The sequence below is a fragment of the Mus caroli genome, chromosome 4, assembly GCF_900094665.2.
Source record: "Mus caroli chromosome 4, CAROLI_EIJ_v1.1, whole genome shotgun sequence".
Classification (NCBI taxonomy): Eukaryota; Metazoa; Chordata; class Mammalia; order Rodentia; family Muridae; genus Mus; species Mus caroli.
Genome location: NC_034573.1, coordinates 27,284,587 through 27,300,327, shown reverse-complemented (window position 1 = coordinate 27,300,327; position 15,741 = coordinate 27,284,587). Strand labels below are relative to the sequence as shown.

At 47.2% G+C, this 15,741-nt stretch overlaps 1 protein-coding gene across 6 annotated transcripts in view; it reads left to right on the top strand.

Moving 5' to 3' along the window:
• Ankrd6 (ankyrin repeat domain 6) overlaps positions 1-15,741 on the top strand; it is a 148,098-nt gene that overhangs the window by 108,642 nt on the left and 23,715 nt on the right. For all 6 annotated transcript variants that reach the window (XM_029476792.1, XM_021160920.2, XM_029476791.1 and 3 more), the window contains exons 3-5: positions 6,516-6,614; positions 13,200-13,298; positions 14,816-14,914. In XM_029476792.1, the coding sequence (XP_029332652.1) occupies positions 6,516-6,614; positions 13,200-13,298; positions 14,816-14,914 (297 nt within the window). The remainder of the gene's footprint in view (positions 1-6,515; positions 6,615-13,199; positions 13,299-14,815; positions 14,915-15,741) is intronic.

Here is a 15,741-nt window from a genome sequence, read left to right as displayed (position 1 = left end):
AGGTAACTTGGGGCCCAGGAGATGGCTCAGTGGTTAAAACCACTTGATGCTCTTGTAGACGGCTAAGGTTTAGTTTGCATCATTCACAACCACCAGTAACTCCAGTTCCAGGGGATAGAACAACTTCTTCTGGACGCCACAGGCACCAGGCACCTATGTACATGCAGGCAAACGCTCGTACACGTGAAAGTAAATGCATCTTTGTGAAAGATTACAGGAGCTGGGCAGTGGCGGCGCACGCCTTTACCCCCAGCACTCGGGAGGCAGGAGGCAGAGGCAGGTGGATCTCTGTGTGTTCAAGGCCAGCCTGGTCTACAGAGCGAGCTCTAGGACAGCCAAGACTACACAGAAAAACCCTGTCTGGAAAAATAAACAAAAGCAAACAAACAAACAAAAAGATTATAGGTACATCTAAATCGTGGTAGGGCTCAGAAGTAGCGGGTTAAGTGAGCACTCTTAGCATCCACCTTAGGGTTATTAGGAATGCAGATTATTACGATCTACCCAGATGCCAAATCAGGAACTCTGGCAAGACACCAAGCTGTCTATGTTGCAGTTAGTCCTCCAGGAGATGCTGAAGCCCAGGGGAGAGGAAGGACTACTGGCATGAGATGTACCGTTGCTACAAGGAGCTGCATAGTTTTATGAGGCTTGTGGATATAACCGCCACAGCATGCCTAAGAAATGTACTGATTCAGTGTTATGCACTGTTGACAATTATGTGGGCACCAAGGAAAGGGCAGCCAGAAGAATCCCTCTCACCCGGGCAGGCCAGGCTGGCAGGTTTAGCCACAGGGACACTCCTTAGAAACTTAGCCCTGCCCCTCGTCTCCTCCTATGTTCCCACCTGTCATAGATCGATCACCCAAGAAGATTGTCTGAGAACTGGTAGATGGGTCCTGACGCTGATTGGAAACCCTTGCAGGAAGGAGCTGGTCAGGCATCACAGCTAAGCTCCCCAGAAGGTGTTCATAGTATGGAGAAAGAGAAAATCTCTCTCTGTGCTTTCAGAGCTGAGGAAACCAGGTGATGTCTATCTAAGAGCTCCAAAGGATCTGGGCACAGCATTCAAGAACCCAGGAGCACTCCAAAAGCCAGACACAGACCTCTCTTCTCCACTGCCGAAACCCCCTGTGCTATTTTGTTTTTGGACAACTTGACACAAGCTTGGGTCAGCAACTGACTGAATCAGATTGGTCAATAGGCAAGTTTGTGGGACAGTGTTTTGATTAATGGTTGATATGAAAAGTGGTGCCACCTCTAGGGTAGGTGTTCTTAGGATGTGTAAGACAGCAGGCTGAGCAAGCCATGAGGAACAAGCCAATAAGCAGTATTCTTCCATGGTCTCTACCTCAGTTTCCTGCCCTGCCTTTCGTTAATGATGGATTTAGACATGGAAATGTAAAATAAGCTCTTAATGTTAGTTTTTGATCATGGTGTTTATAACACCAATAGAAAAGTGCATACGCATATGCTCACGCGTACACACACACACACACACACACACACAGGCCGTGTATGGGTAAATCAGAGCATGGGGGTATGGTCAGAAGGCTTCAAGGGCTGAGTTTCTATTTCTAGAACAAGTGAGAGTCTCTTTATGCCTTGCTTCCTCGTCTGTAAAATGGGTTTGATAGTGTCTACCTTACAGAGTTGGAGGACCGAATGAGCTAACAGGTGTGAGGTTCTTAACAAAGTATCTTCAGTGTAGCAGGCATCTGCTGCCGCTCGCTCTCTTTGCTCTTATCTTCCTTGTTCTCTGTGGATCTGATGGTCTAGGCTGAGTCAGGCTTGTCTGAGGATACTAGGTTAAAATCTATGATACTAATGTATCAACACGTCTTCATAGCATTCCATTCTACACAGTCTTTTTCCCTGCTTATGGTTCCTTCCCCACCAGTCCTGACAGCTTCCGGCTGCTTTTGCTATTGCTGAGCCCTCCCAGAGGCCAGCACAGGAATTAAGTAAGTACCGAGAGATTTCTCAGAGAAGCCCCCCTTGTGTGCTTGCATCTGCTCTAGTGGCTCGGGAAGCCAACATGTCCCCTGAGGGCAGATCCATCCTTGAATCTCCTAAAGTCAATCTAGCTGTGTCAGTTTGAATCAAAATGGCCCCCATAGACTCAAGGAGTGGCACTATTAGGAGGTGTGGCCTTGTTGGAGGAAGTATGAGGTCTCAGAAGGTCAATCCAGGTCTATTGGCTCACAATTACTCCCTATTGCTTGCTAATCAGAATGTTCTCAAGAACTATGTCTGCCTTCGTGCTAATACTCTTCCTGCCATGATGATAATGGACTAAATGTCTGAACCTGTAAGCCAGCCCTAATTAAATGCTTGCCTTTATAAGAGTTGCCATGGTCATGGTATCTCTTCACAGCAATAAGACCCTAACTAAAACATCAGTATCATGGAACTTGCTGCAGTGTCCCTGTGCTCCAGGAGTCCTGGGCCACTTACATATGACCTTCCCACCACCCAGTGTCAACCTGATTCATCACTCATGGGAGGCAGTTCTTTCAGGAGATCACACCCCAGCTGGATTCAGGATGCTCTGGAAGGGGAGGGACTGATGAATGGAAGCCTTGAAAATGAGAGTCTGTCTCTTCATCCAAACCCATAGGACAGTGTGACTAGCTCACCACGCTTTGCTGTGGTAAAGGTATAGGGGTGTCTGTCCAAGAGGCACAGCAGTTGGGGACTTCCTTAGCTTGGGGGCTGACAGACAGCAACAGTAGGGAGCCCCACACGAGATGGAGGATTGTACTTCATTCTTATGTCAAATGTGTGTAGGTGTGGAGTCTGCTCCTGTTTCACAGATGAGAAAGCAGGCTTAGGTAATTGTCCTACACGAAATCACCAGGCATTGCTGGATCTGACTGAGACTGTAAGACCCCCGATGCTGGGCCTCCGCTCAAGTCCCGGGATGAGCTGGCCAACACCCCAGTGTCCCGAGAGAAAACCACACCTGATGCAAACTACAAGAGATTTTATTATCAGCTAGCTGAGAACAAACCCCTCGCACCTAGCAGGGCAGGGGAGTTCGACCCCAAGCAGTGACAGTAGGGCGCTTTTAACAGCTAGCTGAGGAGTTGGGAAGAGTTGGGAGGAGTTGGGAGGAGAGTTCTCTTCCGGTGTCCTTGGTGAAATTTACAAGGCAGGAGTAGGGAGTGAGTTCTTTCTGAAGTTTTATCTCCGTGTCCTCGGCACAGGAAGGCAGGCATCTCTGGTTGTAAAGTATAGAAACAAAAAGGCTTTTTGCTGGCTATAGAGAACAAAGAGCTTCTTTCTAGCTGTATTTTATTTTAAAGATGGATTTTTAAAAGATTTATTATTTATTTATTTATTATATGTGAGTACACTGTAGCTGTCTTCAGACACTCCAGAGGAGGGAGTCAGAGGTCGTTACGAGATAGTTGTGAGCCACCATGTGGTTGCTGGGATTTGAACTCTGGACCTTCGGAAGAGCAGTCGGGTGCTCTTACCCGCTGAGCCATCTCACCAGCCCTATAGCTGTATTTTTAAAGATCAAGGAAAACAAGCTTGGGGAAATGTTTTAGGGGCTCTACCTTTCAGGGAGAAATGCTTTAAGCCGGGGTCTCACAAGACCTCTCTGATGACCTTGGATTAGGACATGTCTGCATTTCAGGGACATTGCATTTCTGGGTGCGTTCACGCATGTGATCTGGTGTGAGCCTATCTTAGTCCATTCCAGTGTCTGAAAGAAGCAGCTGTAGGCTGACTGCCCAAGCAGCAGACTTTTGCTTCTCATAGTTCTGGAAACTGTGAAGTCCAAATCAGGGTGTCAGCACCCGTGTGGCACTGTGCCATCCCCTGTCCTATCTACAAAACATTTATCCCCGTTGTGAGACTCACCTGCCCCAGAGGCCATCCCACTGAGGATGGCCACTGGCACAGGAGCCTTAGGGCTGGACTCTCATGCAGACATTAGGCTCCACAGAGGAACTGCCATGCCATGTCCTCCTGTCTTCTGGCTGTGCTCGCTTAGACAAACCTTTTATCCTCCGTACCCTTCGGGAATAGGTAGGTGCTGGCAGGAATGTCCGCAGAGCTCCTTGGGCTCTGTCTCTGGGTCCGGCTTTTTTCCAGGCAGTCCCCCACGCCTGTTCTCTGCCACTTCTCTTGTTGAAGGCACTTGTTGTATTTGGCTGCAGTGTCTATTTCCTTACAGCACACACATCCCCTCAGCCCTGTGATGATGAGCTATGCTGAGATTCAGAATGCCTTAGAAAACTTTGTGAAGGTCCCTTAGTCAGCGTTGAGATACGAGGTCATGGATAAGGACATACAATGACAGTTGGAGTCTGAGCCTGAACCCAATGAATGAAACCCTCCATCTGGGCACTGTGCCTTGTGGAAAGGGTCAAGGTGAAGCAGCAGTTGCCTAGGAGAGAAAGGTCAATCCTTTGTCTCATTTATGACCTTGCCTTTTTTGTGAAGTTGGTTTTTTTTTTTTTTTTTTTTTTTTTGGTAGCCTAGTTCTTGGGAGTAACTTTGTCCCTTAATTAAGAATTCTAATTTTAAAGCATGCTCTGGCCTCTTTCTTTCCAGACTCATTCTACTGTTTTGATTGGATTTCATGGCTTGGAATTAAAATCCTTTTTTTGTCTGTGGTTTTTCTCCACGGTTGGTTATCATGGCTAACTGGTGCTTTATCGGGATCATAAACATGTTTATCCCACTAGAATATCAATGAGGGCAGTGGGTTCTCAGTGAGAACGGCTGGATACATTAGTCCCTTTTTCTCAAATGCCAGCCATAGTCACTTAAACTTTCCCTCATAGTAAATGCTGAGGGAAAACAGGATGTCTCCAATAGAGCCTGGAGAGTCAGGAGTTTGACAGAGTGAGTTCCCTGAACAGAAGCTAATGCACACTCAGCAGACCTTTGCTTTGGGGTACCATGTACCATGGGACCCCACAAACTTATCACAGTTACAGACAAGGGACTGATTCTCCCTGTAACTTAGCCACAGGGCTGAGAATCCCATCTCAGTGGAGTTAATCCTACTGGGCTAGAATCAGACCACTACTCTAAGATTTGAGCCAAATATTAAATCCTGACCGGGATGAGAGACACTGGTCAGGTCCATACACAGGACTCCCAGAGTGTGGCACCAAATCACTCTAGGCTAATAAAGGCAAAACCCACAAAGCTACCATCTCACCTTTGTCTAACTGGGCAAGCACATATCCTGATGAACCTATTGTCTGAGTACCTCCCACCTTTTGTGATCAAGCACATCCCGTGCACTTGGGGCAGCCAATCTTGTTTATAGAAGTGAAAACCTATGGCTTATTATCTCATAAACAACAGCCCCAACCTTCCAGGAAGTTAGCCGTCCTTGGGCAAGTGGAACTTACAGGTTAGAGGCATTTTTGTTTATAGGTCTCTTAGGCAGTTATTTCAACTTAAAACATAACTTCAGCCCTCACAGCAGTCCACAGGGGATGGCTGGATACCAAGTGGGAAATGGGAACAATGTACATCACCATAATAGAATGTTGAGCCAACACCCAACCACAAACACAATTACAAGGAAAGCCGATGGATACTCTGTAGCCTTACATGCTGCCATAGGTTTGGAACAATAATCTGTATGCTGCCTCTGGCAGTAAACAGGAAGTGGCAGTGTAACGCAAGGCAGAGGATAGATAAATACCAAGTTCATAAGAAAGGTTAGTTCTTAGTGGCCACAAGGAGGTCTGGAAGGAACAGCAATGGAGTCTCTGAATTTTTGTTTTTTGTTTTTAAATAGTTGGCAGGTATGTGGATCTTAATATGCTCTGTTTTTAAATGGTTGCTTTTGTAATTTTAAGATCTGTTTTTAAGAGGAGGCAGAGGCTTTTAAGTTGATGGAGTTCTTGACTAGCTCTTCAGGAGCTGATGAGTGGGTTTGTCTTCCACCCAGGATCCTCTCGGATTCTTGGTCACAGCCGTTTCCCACCTTGCGTTATTAGCACCAAAACAGGAGGGCAAAACCCCCCACATTTCACCACTTACTTGGTGCTTAAAAATATAGATGTGGAGAGGCTGGAGAGATGGCGAGTGCTCTTCCAGAGGTCCTCAGTTCAATTCCCAGCAACCACATGATAGATCAAAACCATCTGTAATGGGATCCGATGGTCTCTTCTGGTGTGTCTGAAGAGAACGACAGTGTGCTCACATACATTAAATAAATAAATAAATAAATAAAATTAAAAATGTAAAAAATTATGCACTAAGGGAAATCTTTGCTTTTTTAAAACATATGTTGTTGTTGTTGCTGCTGTTGTTGTTGTTTTGAGACAGGGTCTCACTATGTAGCCCTGGCCAAAGTTAGCCAAGGCAACTTCAATTCTGGATAAATTGGTTGAGAATCCCCTGCCAGAGCCAAAGAACAACTTGGGTTAGGGGCAGGGGTTGTTCCTAAAAGCTGGTGTGTCATCTTTGCTCTAGTGTCCTGCCTGCTTGGGGTTATCTTATTCTAAAACCAATCATTTCTTTTATATTAACAGCATGGCCGGACCCCCTTGCACCTCGCTGCCAATAAGGGTCATCTTTCTGTGGTGCAGATTTTGCTGAAGGCTGGCTGTGACCTCGATGTGCAAGATGATGTAAGTGGCGTCATTCCCTCCCGGAACAAGGTTGGCACGGAACTTGCCTGCAGCAGCATCCCTCCATGCAGTGCCGATGCTGCTGGCAATATGAGGAGGGAGGGTGGAAGAATGCCAGGAGGGTTTTGGCTCTAGTCAAACCTGTTCTGGGAGAAGCATTCTTGAGAATACCTGCTGGGTGACCCATTCTAGTTTGCTGGAGACTCTTCCACTTTGGGTCCCTATCACCCCATTAGCATCTGAGCGCAGTCTCTAAGACCTGTAACCTGTCTTAGAACAAAGGACATACTCCGGCAGTGGGAAAGACCCACTAGATGTATGTTCGACCACATTTACTGCTGAAGCAAGGGTGAATCTTAAACCTGTTCCCCTCCCCCAGCCCCCTTTAATCTTAATTTCTCTTATAGTTTCCTTTAGTTGGAAGTTCCATTCCAACTAAAAGGGGAGTCGGGATTTAGAATGCACGAACAAGGCCTCTAGGAAGAGTCCTGTGGTATTACTGAGATGTGATTCCATCAGCTCGGGGATAGACCAGGACAGGACTCACCCTGGGGCCTCTAACATCACGTGTCAGGTCTGCGTCTATGAGCACTGGATAAGTGGGACTGCACAGCACAGAGCCCTGTTCTCTTGCATCTTTGGTGAGGTGGAGTCTTTGAGGAGTGGTCGTGTAAATTGCCCTCCAATGAGTTATTTGGAGAAAACCTTATGGCAGTGTGATTGGGAACTATTTTCAGAAAGTGGTTCAACTCTTTTCTTTTTTATATTATTCTGGGTGTTTTGCCTGCATATGTATCTCTGCAACCCGGCATGCCTGGTGAGGAGGACATTGGATTCCTTGAAACTGGAGTTATTTGCAAATAATATATGGTTGTGAACTGCCATGGGAGAGCTGTGGGTGTTGGGAATCAAACTCACCCTTATAGTACTCTCAACCACTGAGCCCGCTCACCAAAGTAGAATTCTGACAAATAAAAGTCCTGTGAGTAAAACAGCATCTTACAGAGTCTGAACTTTTTCCAGATTCACTTTTAGCAACACCAGCTATAATATCCCTTGCAACGCTGTTCAGTATCCTAAAATCTGACAAACACAATTCACAAATGACTTGGCTACACAGCAGGTTTGAGGCTAGCCTTGGATGTTGTGAGACCTTACCTATGGGCAGGCAAGCAAGCAGGCAAGCAGGTGTGTGGGCTGGTTTTTATTGCATGGGCAGAGGATTTATCAGTGTATCATATACATCTCTGGTTATATCTGAAGCCTACTAGGTCACTAAGGGTGTTATTCTGGTAAATGCTGATTTAGCTTAAAGCTTTTGATTTTTGTCTTGGGTGATAACACTTAATTTTTCTACACTATAGCCAAAAATAGCATTCCTGACCCATATCGTCTCCTTAGAGGACAGGTGGAAAATACAGGGAGGGGGTGTAAATAAATGATCAGAGGAAAGGTGGGGCCTTGAGTAGCTGGTACAAGCATGTTGGAATAATCTAGGCTTCTCTTTGATAATTAAAGTTCTTGCCTGCTGCTGTGTCGAGGGCACAATGCCAGGCATGCCAGCCTATCCCAACCAAATATCGGTTCTCGGGTCCTGAGTCTGAGGCTTGCTGTGATCTCACGGGGCAGACACTGGGTGATGTTTCTGGTATGGAAAGGAAAACAGCAGGCATGAATTCTCACAGCACAGCCCTGATGAGCCAGGGCAGAAGGAAAGGCAGTCCTGTGTTTAGATAACACACTGCTCTTATTTCAACCTCTCCTGCTCTGTACAGTGCATGCCTCGCTTCTCCATAGAATATAAAACACTGGACAACGTAATGACAGCGTGATAACTGGAGGCAGGACTGATGTTGCCTGATTCCTGTGTACTGACCACGCCTGTTGAAAAAGCTACAAGAATGCAAATAAATTGCTTTATTATCATTAAAGAAGAGCGATGGACCTAACCATGGAGGGGCGTGTCACTTTAGAAGTTCCCTATCTGGGAGGTGGATAGACGCACACAATGCTGACTTTATAAATATTTACTTCAAACTTCATATTCTGCAGATACTGATCTTTATGGCATGATAATATCTGAGAATTAGAGGAAGAATGACCTTCAGTGGCCTGGAGTGGGATTATTATGAGTTTCAACCCTTGGAAACCAGTTCTTTAGAATCTGCAACTCCGGGAGCAAATTCTGTCTTGTTTCCCACTAATCCTATCAACGTTCAGTGGAGCTCAAACGCCATCTCTGATTGGTCAATGAGTAAGCACATGACTCCTACCCCAGAAATAGTCCAGGATCCTGTGGCCAAGGTAAAAAGCGTGAAGGAAGACAAAAATCAGAGAAAGCAGAGAAGAAAGGCTAGGAAGGACCCTAGAAGATCTGAGAGAGAAGAGGTCAGCCCTGTGCTTTGCGCGCCTACCTGGTATAGGGCTTGCTCGCAGCGTGCTTGCTTGGGCCCCTGGGGGCTTCCTGCCAAACGGGGTGTGCTCTGCACGACCAGGGCTGCTTTCATGAGCTTGGAACCCTCAGTGCTTTTCACTGTATAGGAGACAGAAATCAAAATATTTCAGAACAAAGATTTAGGCCTCAGGTTCAGATGCTCTGCAGTGAGAAACCCTGAAACTTCGGGGAAGTCGAATGCGGGCAGTCCACACTGTTGTGCTAGCAGGTCGGTATGTTCCAGATCAGAGTGCCAACTGCGGTGTTGCTGCGCCTTCTAGTTCCCGGCAGTTTCGTCCTTTGCTTCTTCTCAGTTAGTCATTCAACAAATAGATCCTGGGTGACTTAGGGACTGGCCTCTATGCCGTTCTCTCGGCTTGCAGAGTGAGGCAGCCCCAGCCTCACGGGGACACCAGCTCCATTTGGAGACCAGTGCTGAGGTTAACTGGCTTCAAAAGCTGGTGGCAGCTTGCCGTAAAGGGAATGAGGCTTTGCAATTTGAATTAGCTAGCCGTCCCAGGTGAGGCTTATCAATATAACAAGAGAACTAGTTAGGGGTCAATAAACATTGAGGGAATATTGAGAAAGTATGTTGAGAGAGGTAGCTTTTCTTCAGTGTCAGAGTTTCCTAGTTAATACAGATCCTCTTCAAGCAGGGTTATGTCAGAGTTGCTGTGTGGGTCCATTTGTAGGTCAAGTGCAGCCTTTGTATTATGTTTTGAAGAGGACATGTAGCTAGTAGTATATTTAAAATAATAATAATAATGTGCTATAGTTTATTAGTAGGTTTAATCTTGTAGGAGCCAAGAATTGATTCTCAGGTAACTGAATGTACTTCACCTGAGAGTCTGGGTTTAGCTGTGTTGTTCTGGAGAGTAAGAAGTTCCACATATGGCTGTAGGCAGCCCCCCCCCCCTCATGCCCACCCCACCCCACCCCTGAATTTTGTCCTTCTCAGAGCCTTTCTTTCTCACCTTGGTAACATTAGAGGGCTAGCTTCTAAGATTGGAGGAGGCCTCTGGGGCCAGTTTAGCCATCATGAACAGCACTGTTTGTCCCACCATGAAGAGCAGAGTGGTAACACACACAGAGACAGCAAAAAGCCAGGCTCTCAGCCGTGGCACTCCAGCTAGACTGGGGCGTGAATGCTTGGTCATGGGTGCAACTGCGAAGGACTGGCTGGCTTAGGACAGCTTCTCCCCACGGCGGCACCCAACTGTCAGCTCTCCTGGAGTCCTGACAGTCTTCTGGGAATGTTCTGCTAAGAACAACCCGAGAGGGCTGGTGAGATGGCTCAGTGGGTAAGAGCACCCGACTGCTCTTCCNAAGGTCCAGAGTTCAAATCCCAGCAACCACATGGTGGCTAACAACCATCCATAACGAGATCTGGCGCCCTCTTCTGGAGTGTCTGAAGACAGCTACAGTGTACTTACATATAATAAATAAATTAAAAAAAAAAAAAAAAGAACAACCCGAGAGTAAGGTTCTCTCAAGTTAGAGCCTCGCAAAGGAAAGTTGTCTCAAAGGAAGCAACGCCCTCCGTAGGTGAGCAAAGCCATACCCAGCAATGGTGCCCCGCTGGCCCAGAGCTGCACCAGCTCTTTATTTCCTGAGCAGCTCATGGAATACGGTGAAACATTTGACCTGAGAGTCGAGGCCTTCGTGGGCTCACTTGACAAGACCTGCGTGCTTAGGGCATGTTGCTCCCGCTTTACACGGAATGCAAGTTTCTTCTAAAAAGGTCACTCCGATTGATCCAGGAACGCTTGGCAGAACGCCTGTCACTTGTGGGATGATTAAAAGGCCTCTCACGTCGGGAACCTGACTGAGTCAGATCTGAACTTAAGTTTCTTGTTAAGAACAATCTTTTTTTATAGCCATCTTAGGAAAACCCATGACTAATCTGGTAGGGAAATAAGATGTCTTAGAAACTTTAGTGGAATTTTAAAGTGCTGAGCCCTGGATCTGATCCCATCTGACGTGTTTGGGCATTGAGCATGAGTCTGCCTGGAGAGCCTTCCTGATGCCCGGCCCAGATCATCTCCAGGCAGCTGCTTCTCAGTGTTACATTCTCCTCCTTACCACAAGGCACACAGGAAGGATGCTCTCCAAGTATGACACTTGGAGGGTGAACAGGAAGAAAAACGGTCCAAATCTAACAAGTAATGTGATGAAAGTTGACGGCCTCAAGGATGAGTCTTGAGAGCAGAGCCAGTCACCCACGGTCGTGGGGCTCAGGCTGGGGCTTGACACACTCCCCTGGCCCTCTACATGTCCCTTATATTGTCAAGTAAACTGGGAGAAAAGTTTGTAAAGGGGACAGTCCTGTTCCTGATGTTTTCTTATGACTTAAATTGTAATTGGTAGCAATTTTATCTAATGTGTCAAGTTATATAATGTTAAATATTAAAAAGTTGAAAGACGGTGGTGCACTTTGCTAGTTCCAGACTTAGGAGACAGAGGCAGGAGGATCTCTGTGAATTCAATGGCAGCCTGGTTTACAGAGCAACTTCCAGGACAGCCAGGGCTACACAGAGATAACCTGTCTCAAAAATAGTAAAATAAAAAATAAAAAAAAGTTGCAAAGTACTTTGACCAGTTATGAGCGCCTGCCATCACCAATGACCAATGCAAAAAAAAAAAGCTTCTCTAACCAAAGCAGACCCCAGCACTGGTCTGTAGGCACAGACATCATTTGGAAGGCAGATTGAGAAACGCATCTTGTCGAGGCAAAACAACAGCTGGAGCTTTCCCTAGCCATGGGTTCTGACTGCAGTTGTGGTATCAGATGGGATTCTGGATTCTGGAGCAGGCATCAAACCTGGTCGAGAACAGGTGGTCACTGCCGTGTCTCAGTCCTCAGTGCCATGCTAACACACCATGACCAAGGCAAATTTATAAAACTCAGCTGAGCTCATGGCTTCAGAGGGGGTAGAATCCATGATGGGCTGGCGGTGGCAGAATCAGCCACCATGATCACATATGAACTCACACCATGATCCTCAAGCAGGGAGGCAGAGAGAGAGAGAGAGAGAGAGAGAGAGAGAGAGAGAGAGAGAGAGAGGAGAGGGAGAGAGAGAGAGAGGAGAGAGGAGAGAGAGGGAGAGAGAGAGAGAGAGGAGAGGGAGAGAGAGAGGAGAGAGGAGAGAGAGGCCCTCTGTGCTCTCTCTGGAAATTTTACTATATCAGCTGAATCATAGAATCCCAAAGGAAAGAGAACCCTGGTCCTGCCTTTTCCTGTGAGGTTCCTGAGGCCCTACAATCAGTGCACAACTATATACAACCCATTCTCCCGATCCCCTGGCCATCGGCTTATTATTTTTACCTGAAACTATCCACATGGCTCAGCCACCTCCCCTTTCAAGCCTGGACCTCAGGCATGACTTGACTTTGCCGTAACTTGACTCTTGAGTGTGTGCCAGAGATGAACTGTGTTCCTAGAAGCCCAGAGGTCAGATCCCTTCGTTACTATCTGGGGCGTTTCCTCCTCCTCTCTGCCACAGTTAGTGGGGGAGAGTCAAGTTCTGCTTTGGTGCCTGCAGAAAAAAACCAATCACCCCAGGAACCGCCTTGCTGAGGAAGGGTCAGAACAGGGCATAAATCAGCAGGAGCCATCTCAGAAATATGCAGTAGGAGGCTGCAGTTCTGGGATCCTCACACCCCCACGTTGCTCTGGGGCTAGCGCAAATCAGTGAACAAATTACACACCTGTCATCAAAGCATGAGGCCCTTAAACTGTCACAAGTGGAGAGTGATTATCCTCTGTAATCTGGGCCCGAGGACCTCGCAGGGAATACGGATGGCAAGAGCTGCTGGTTGAACCGTATGCCATACGCATCCTGACTCCCAGACATGTCTCCACTAGGCAGCCAGAAAGAGCTTGGCTCTCCTTCAGAGGTAGATCTGAGGCCGACAGCTATTATTGCGATTGACATTAGATCCCTCCCAGGTTATGAACAGATAGCTCTGCCGCGTGCATTCTCTACTAAAGGGACCCCAAAGCTTGCCTTGCCCATGGTGACCCAGCCCTTCTGCAAGGAACCAGTCTCCTCCTGGTGGAGATAAGAGATACCCCAGAGTCTGGCTTAAGGAAGGAGCGATATGGGACTGCTAGAGATATCTGTTGTTCTTGCCTCTATGTCGTTTTGTAGGGGGACCAGACAGCCTTGCACCGGGCCACTGTGGTGGGAAACACCGAGATCCTCACAGCGCTTATCCGGGAGGGGTGTGCCCTGGACAGACAGGACAAGGTGAGTGGGGTGTTAAGGGCTGACTCCACAGTCAGCTGAGGAGCCGGCTTGACTCACTGTGGAATGGTCAGGATGCTACCCCTCTCCCAGGCAACCAGAGAGGTCAACCTAGATGTCTCTGAAAGAACATCTGGGACTCCAGATGTGTGTGCTTAAAAACTGAAGGTGAGAGAGAGAGGAAGAGGCACCCTCAGGGGCTCAGTGTTTTAGATGAGCAAGCAGGTTAAAATTTCTAGCTATTGAAGAAGAAAACTAAAGAAAACCAATCATTTCTTTCTTCTAAGAATCCCAGTGACACATAGTATACTAGCCCTGTGTTTTTTAAATGGTCAAATCGCAGAATGTGAATGTTTGTATTTAGTGCCTTGTGGCCTCTGTGTCTTTCTCCCGAGCTCCAGCTTTTCATTAAGAGGTGACATGCAGAAAAGTGCGCTGACAGGAAGCAATGCAACGAGATTCCTCCGTGCATCCCAGGGCCCTGGCTGAGGAGTGCTTCGTCCAGAGCCCAGAGCCCTTCTGTTTTCCTGTCTTTCTGCTGCTGCTGCTCCAGTAGTGGCTCCAGCTGGGCCTGGGGACCTCTTGCCCTCCCCAGCATTGCCCTGCTCCTCTGCTCTGGACCCCTGGCTCTCCTCTTTTGGGTGCCACGTGCACTGGGCCTTACCTCTTTCGTGCACATCTTTTGTTGCGTGTAACTGGAGACTTTACCCTTGCCTGAGCACAACAGCTTGGAGCTACATGTATGTCCCTGCCTGCTCGTCTTTCTTTCCCTCTCTCCTAGTAACTTAAGCCAATGGGAGCCATTTTATTAGTTTATATTTAAAAGCCATGTATCTAGAAGCCTTGGTTAGCTTATTTATAATCAGTGTTTCTTGGATGACTAGTCTTTTAGAGTCCTGGGGCTTAATGCTAAGCCAGAGACCACTAAATCTTGACAAAGACAAGGGTATGGTGTTGCATGCCTTTGATCTTAGCTCTCACAGGGTCTCTGGATTTGAGACCAACCTAGTCTATATATCAAGTTCTAGGTCATCCAGGGCTAAATAGTGAGACTCTATCTTCGATAACTAAATAAATACTTTGTGTGTGTGAAGAAATGGGATTGGGGGAATTTTCTATGTAATAAGGCCCATTTTTCAGGGTGTTTTCTGGTATCAGGAGCACGGTGGAGCCTAGGGGGACAGAGGAACTGGGAAGGAGGAATGACAGTGAACCATCCCAAGCATGCTGTTTTCTACAGACAGAGCTGTGGGAGGCTCTGGAAGGCATGCTTCCAAGGAGACTTATGCCCTGGCCCACCCACTACATCTCTGGAGGCCATTTTACCTTCACGTGTCCAGAATAGCCCCTGTCCTGCTGTTTCTAGGAGAGCAGAGAGACTGGCCACTCAGATGTTTTCCTGTGCTCTGTGGTTCAGATGGGCACCGGTTGCAGAAGGCCCTGTAGCTACTGTAGCAGGGTGTTTGGGTGAGACAAACCAGAGCCTGGGTGATGTGTTGTCTTGCCTGTGTGTTACTCAGGATGGGAATACAGCCCTGCATGAAGCCGCCTGGCACGGATTCAGCCAGTCAGCCAAGCTGCTCGTTAAAGCCGGAGCCAACGTGCTTGCCAGAAACAAGGTGAGGCCCAGCAGCTGACCTCCTCCTTGGCAGATGAGAGGTGGGTTGTGGGAATCTTTATTCCCGTTTGTCTCCTATCCATGAGAAGCACCGGGTAGAGCTCACTGGGGCATGGAGAACCTTGCAGAGGCAGCCTCACCTAGACAACTTTCTGCAGAGGTGGGTTGGCTGGTGCTCCAGGCAGGGGAAGCATTCCACAGTGATGAGACCATGCTGGTGTGAGAAACCCCTGGCTGCTGCCACTGAGAACCTGTCCTCGTCATCTTTGATGCTATTATAACAGGACAGCAGTAGAGAGTTGGCATAAAAAATGTCAGCAAAGAGCGAAAATGCTAATAGATAATTACAGCGTTACAATAAAGTGGGCTAGGGGAATGGGGTTGGAACAGCTGCCTTTGGAGGCAAGTTGTAAAGCCAAAATGGTCCTATTGTACTGGGGATATAGTTCAGGAATAGAGCACTTGCCTGCCATGCCCAAGGTCCCCAGGTCAATTCCCTGCATCACCTAAAAGGAAAAGAAGTTCTTATCTATTTGTATGGTAGCTTCTGAGGTGTCTGTTCTTAAAGCAGTGAGGTGTGCTAAGAAAACCTTATCCTTAAGTCTATCTATGATAGCAATAAGCAAAGTAGCACAGAATGCAGGAGAGGAATATAAAGTCCCTCCATCAGAGTCAACCCTAATTAATATCATTTAAGTCACAGTTTTAATGATAATGTTAGGAGTTGTGAAAGAGCACGGCACAGATATGTGCTTCAGTGCTAATGTGAATTTATAGTTTGTAAAAACTAAGCCTGGGAAGATATCACCCAAATATATATATATATAT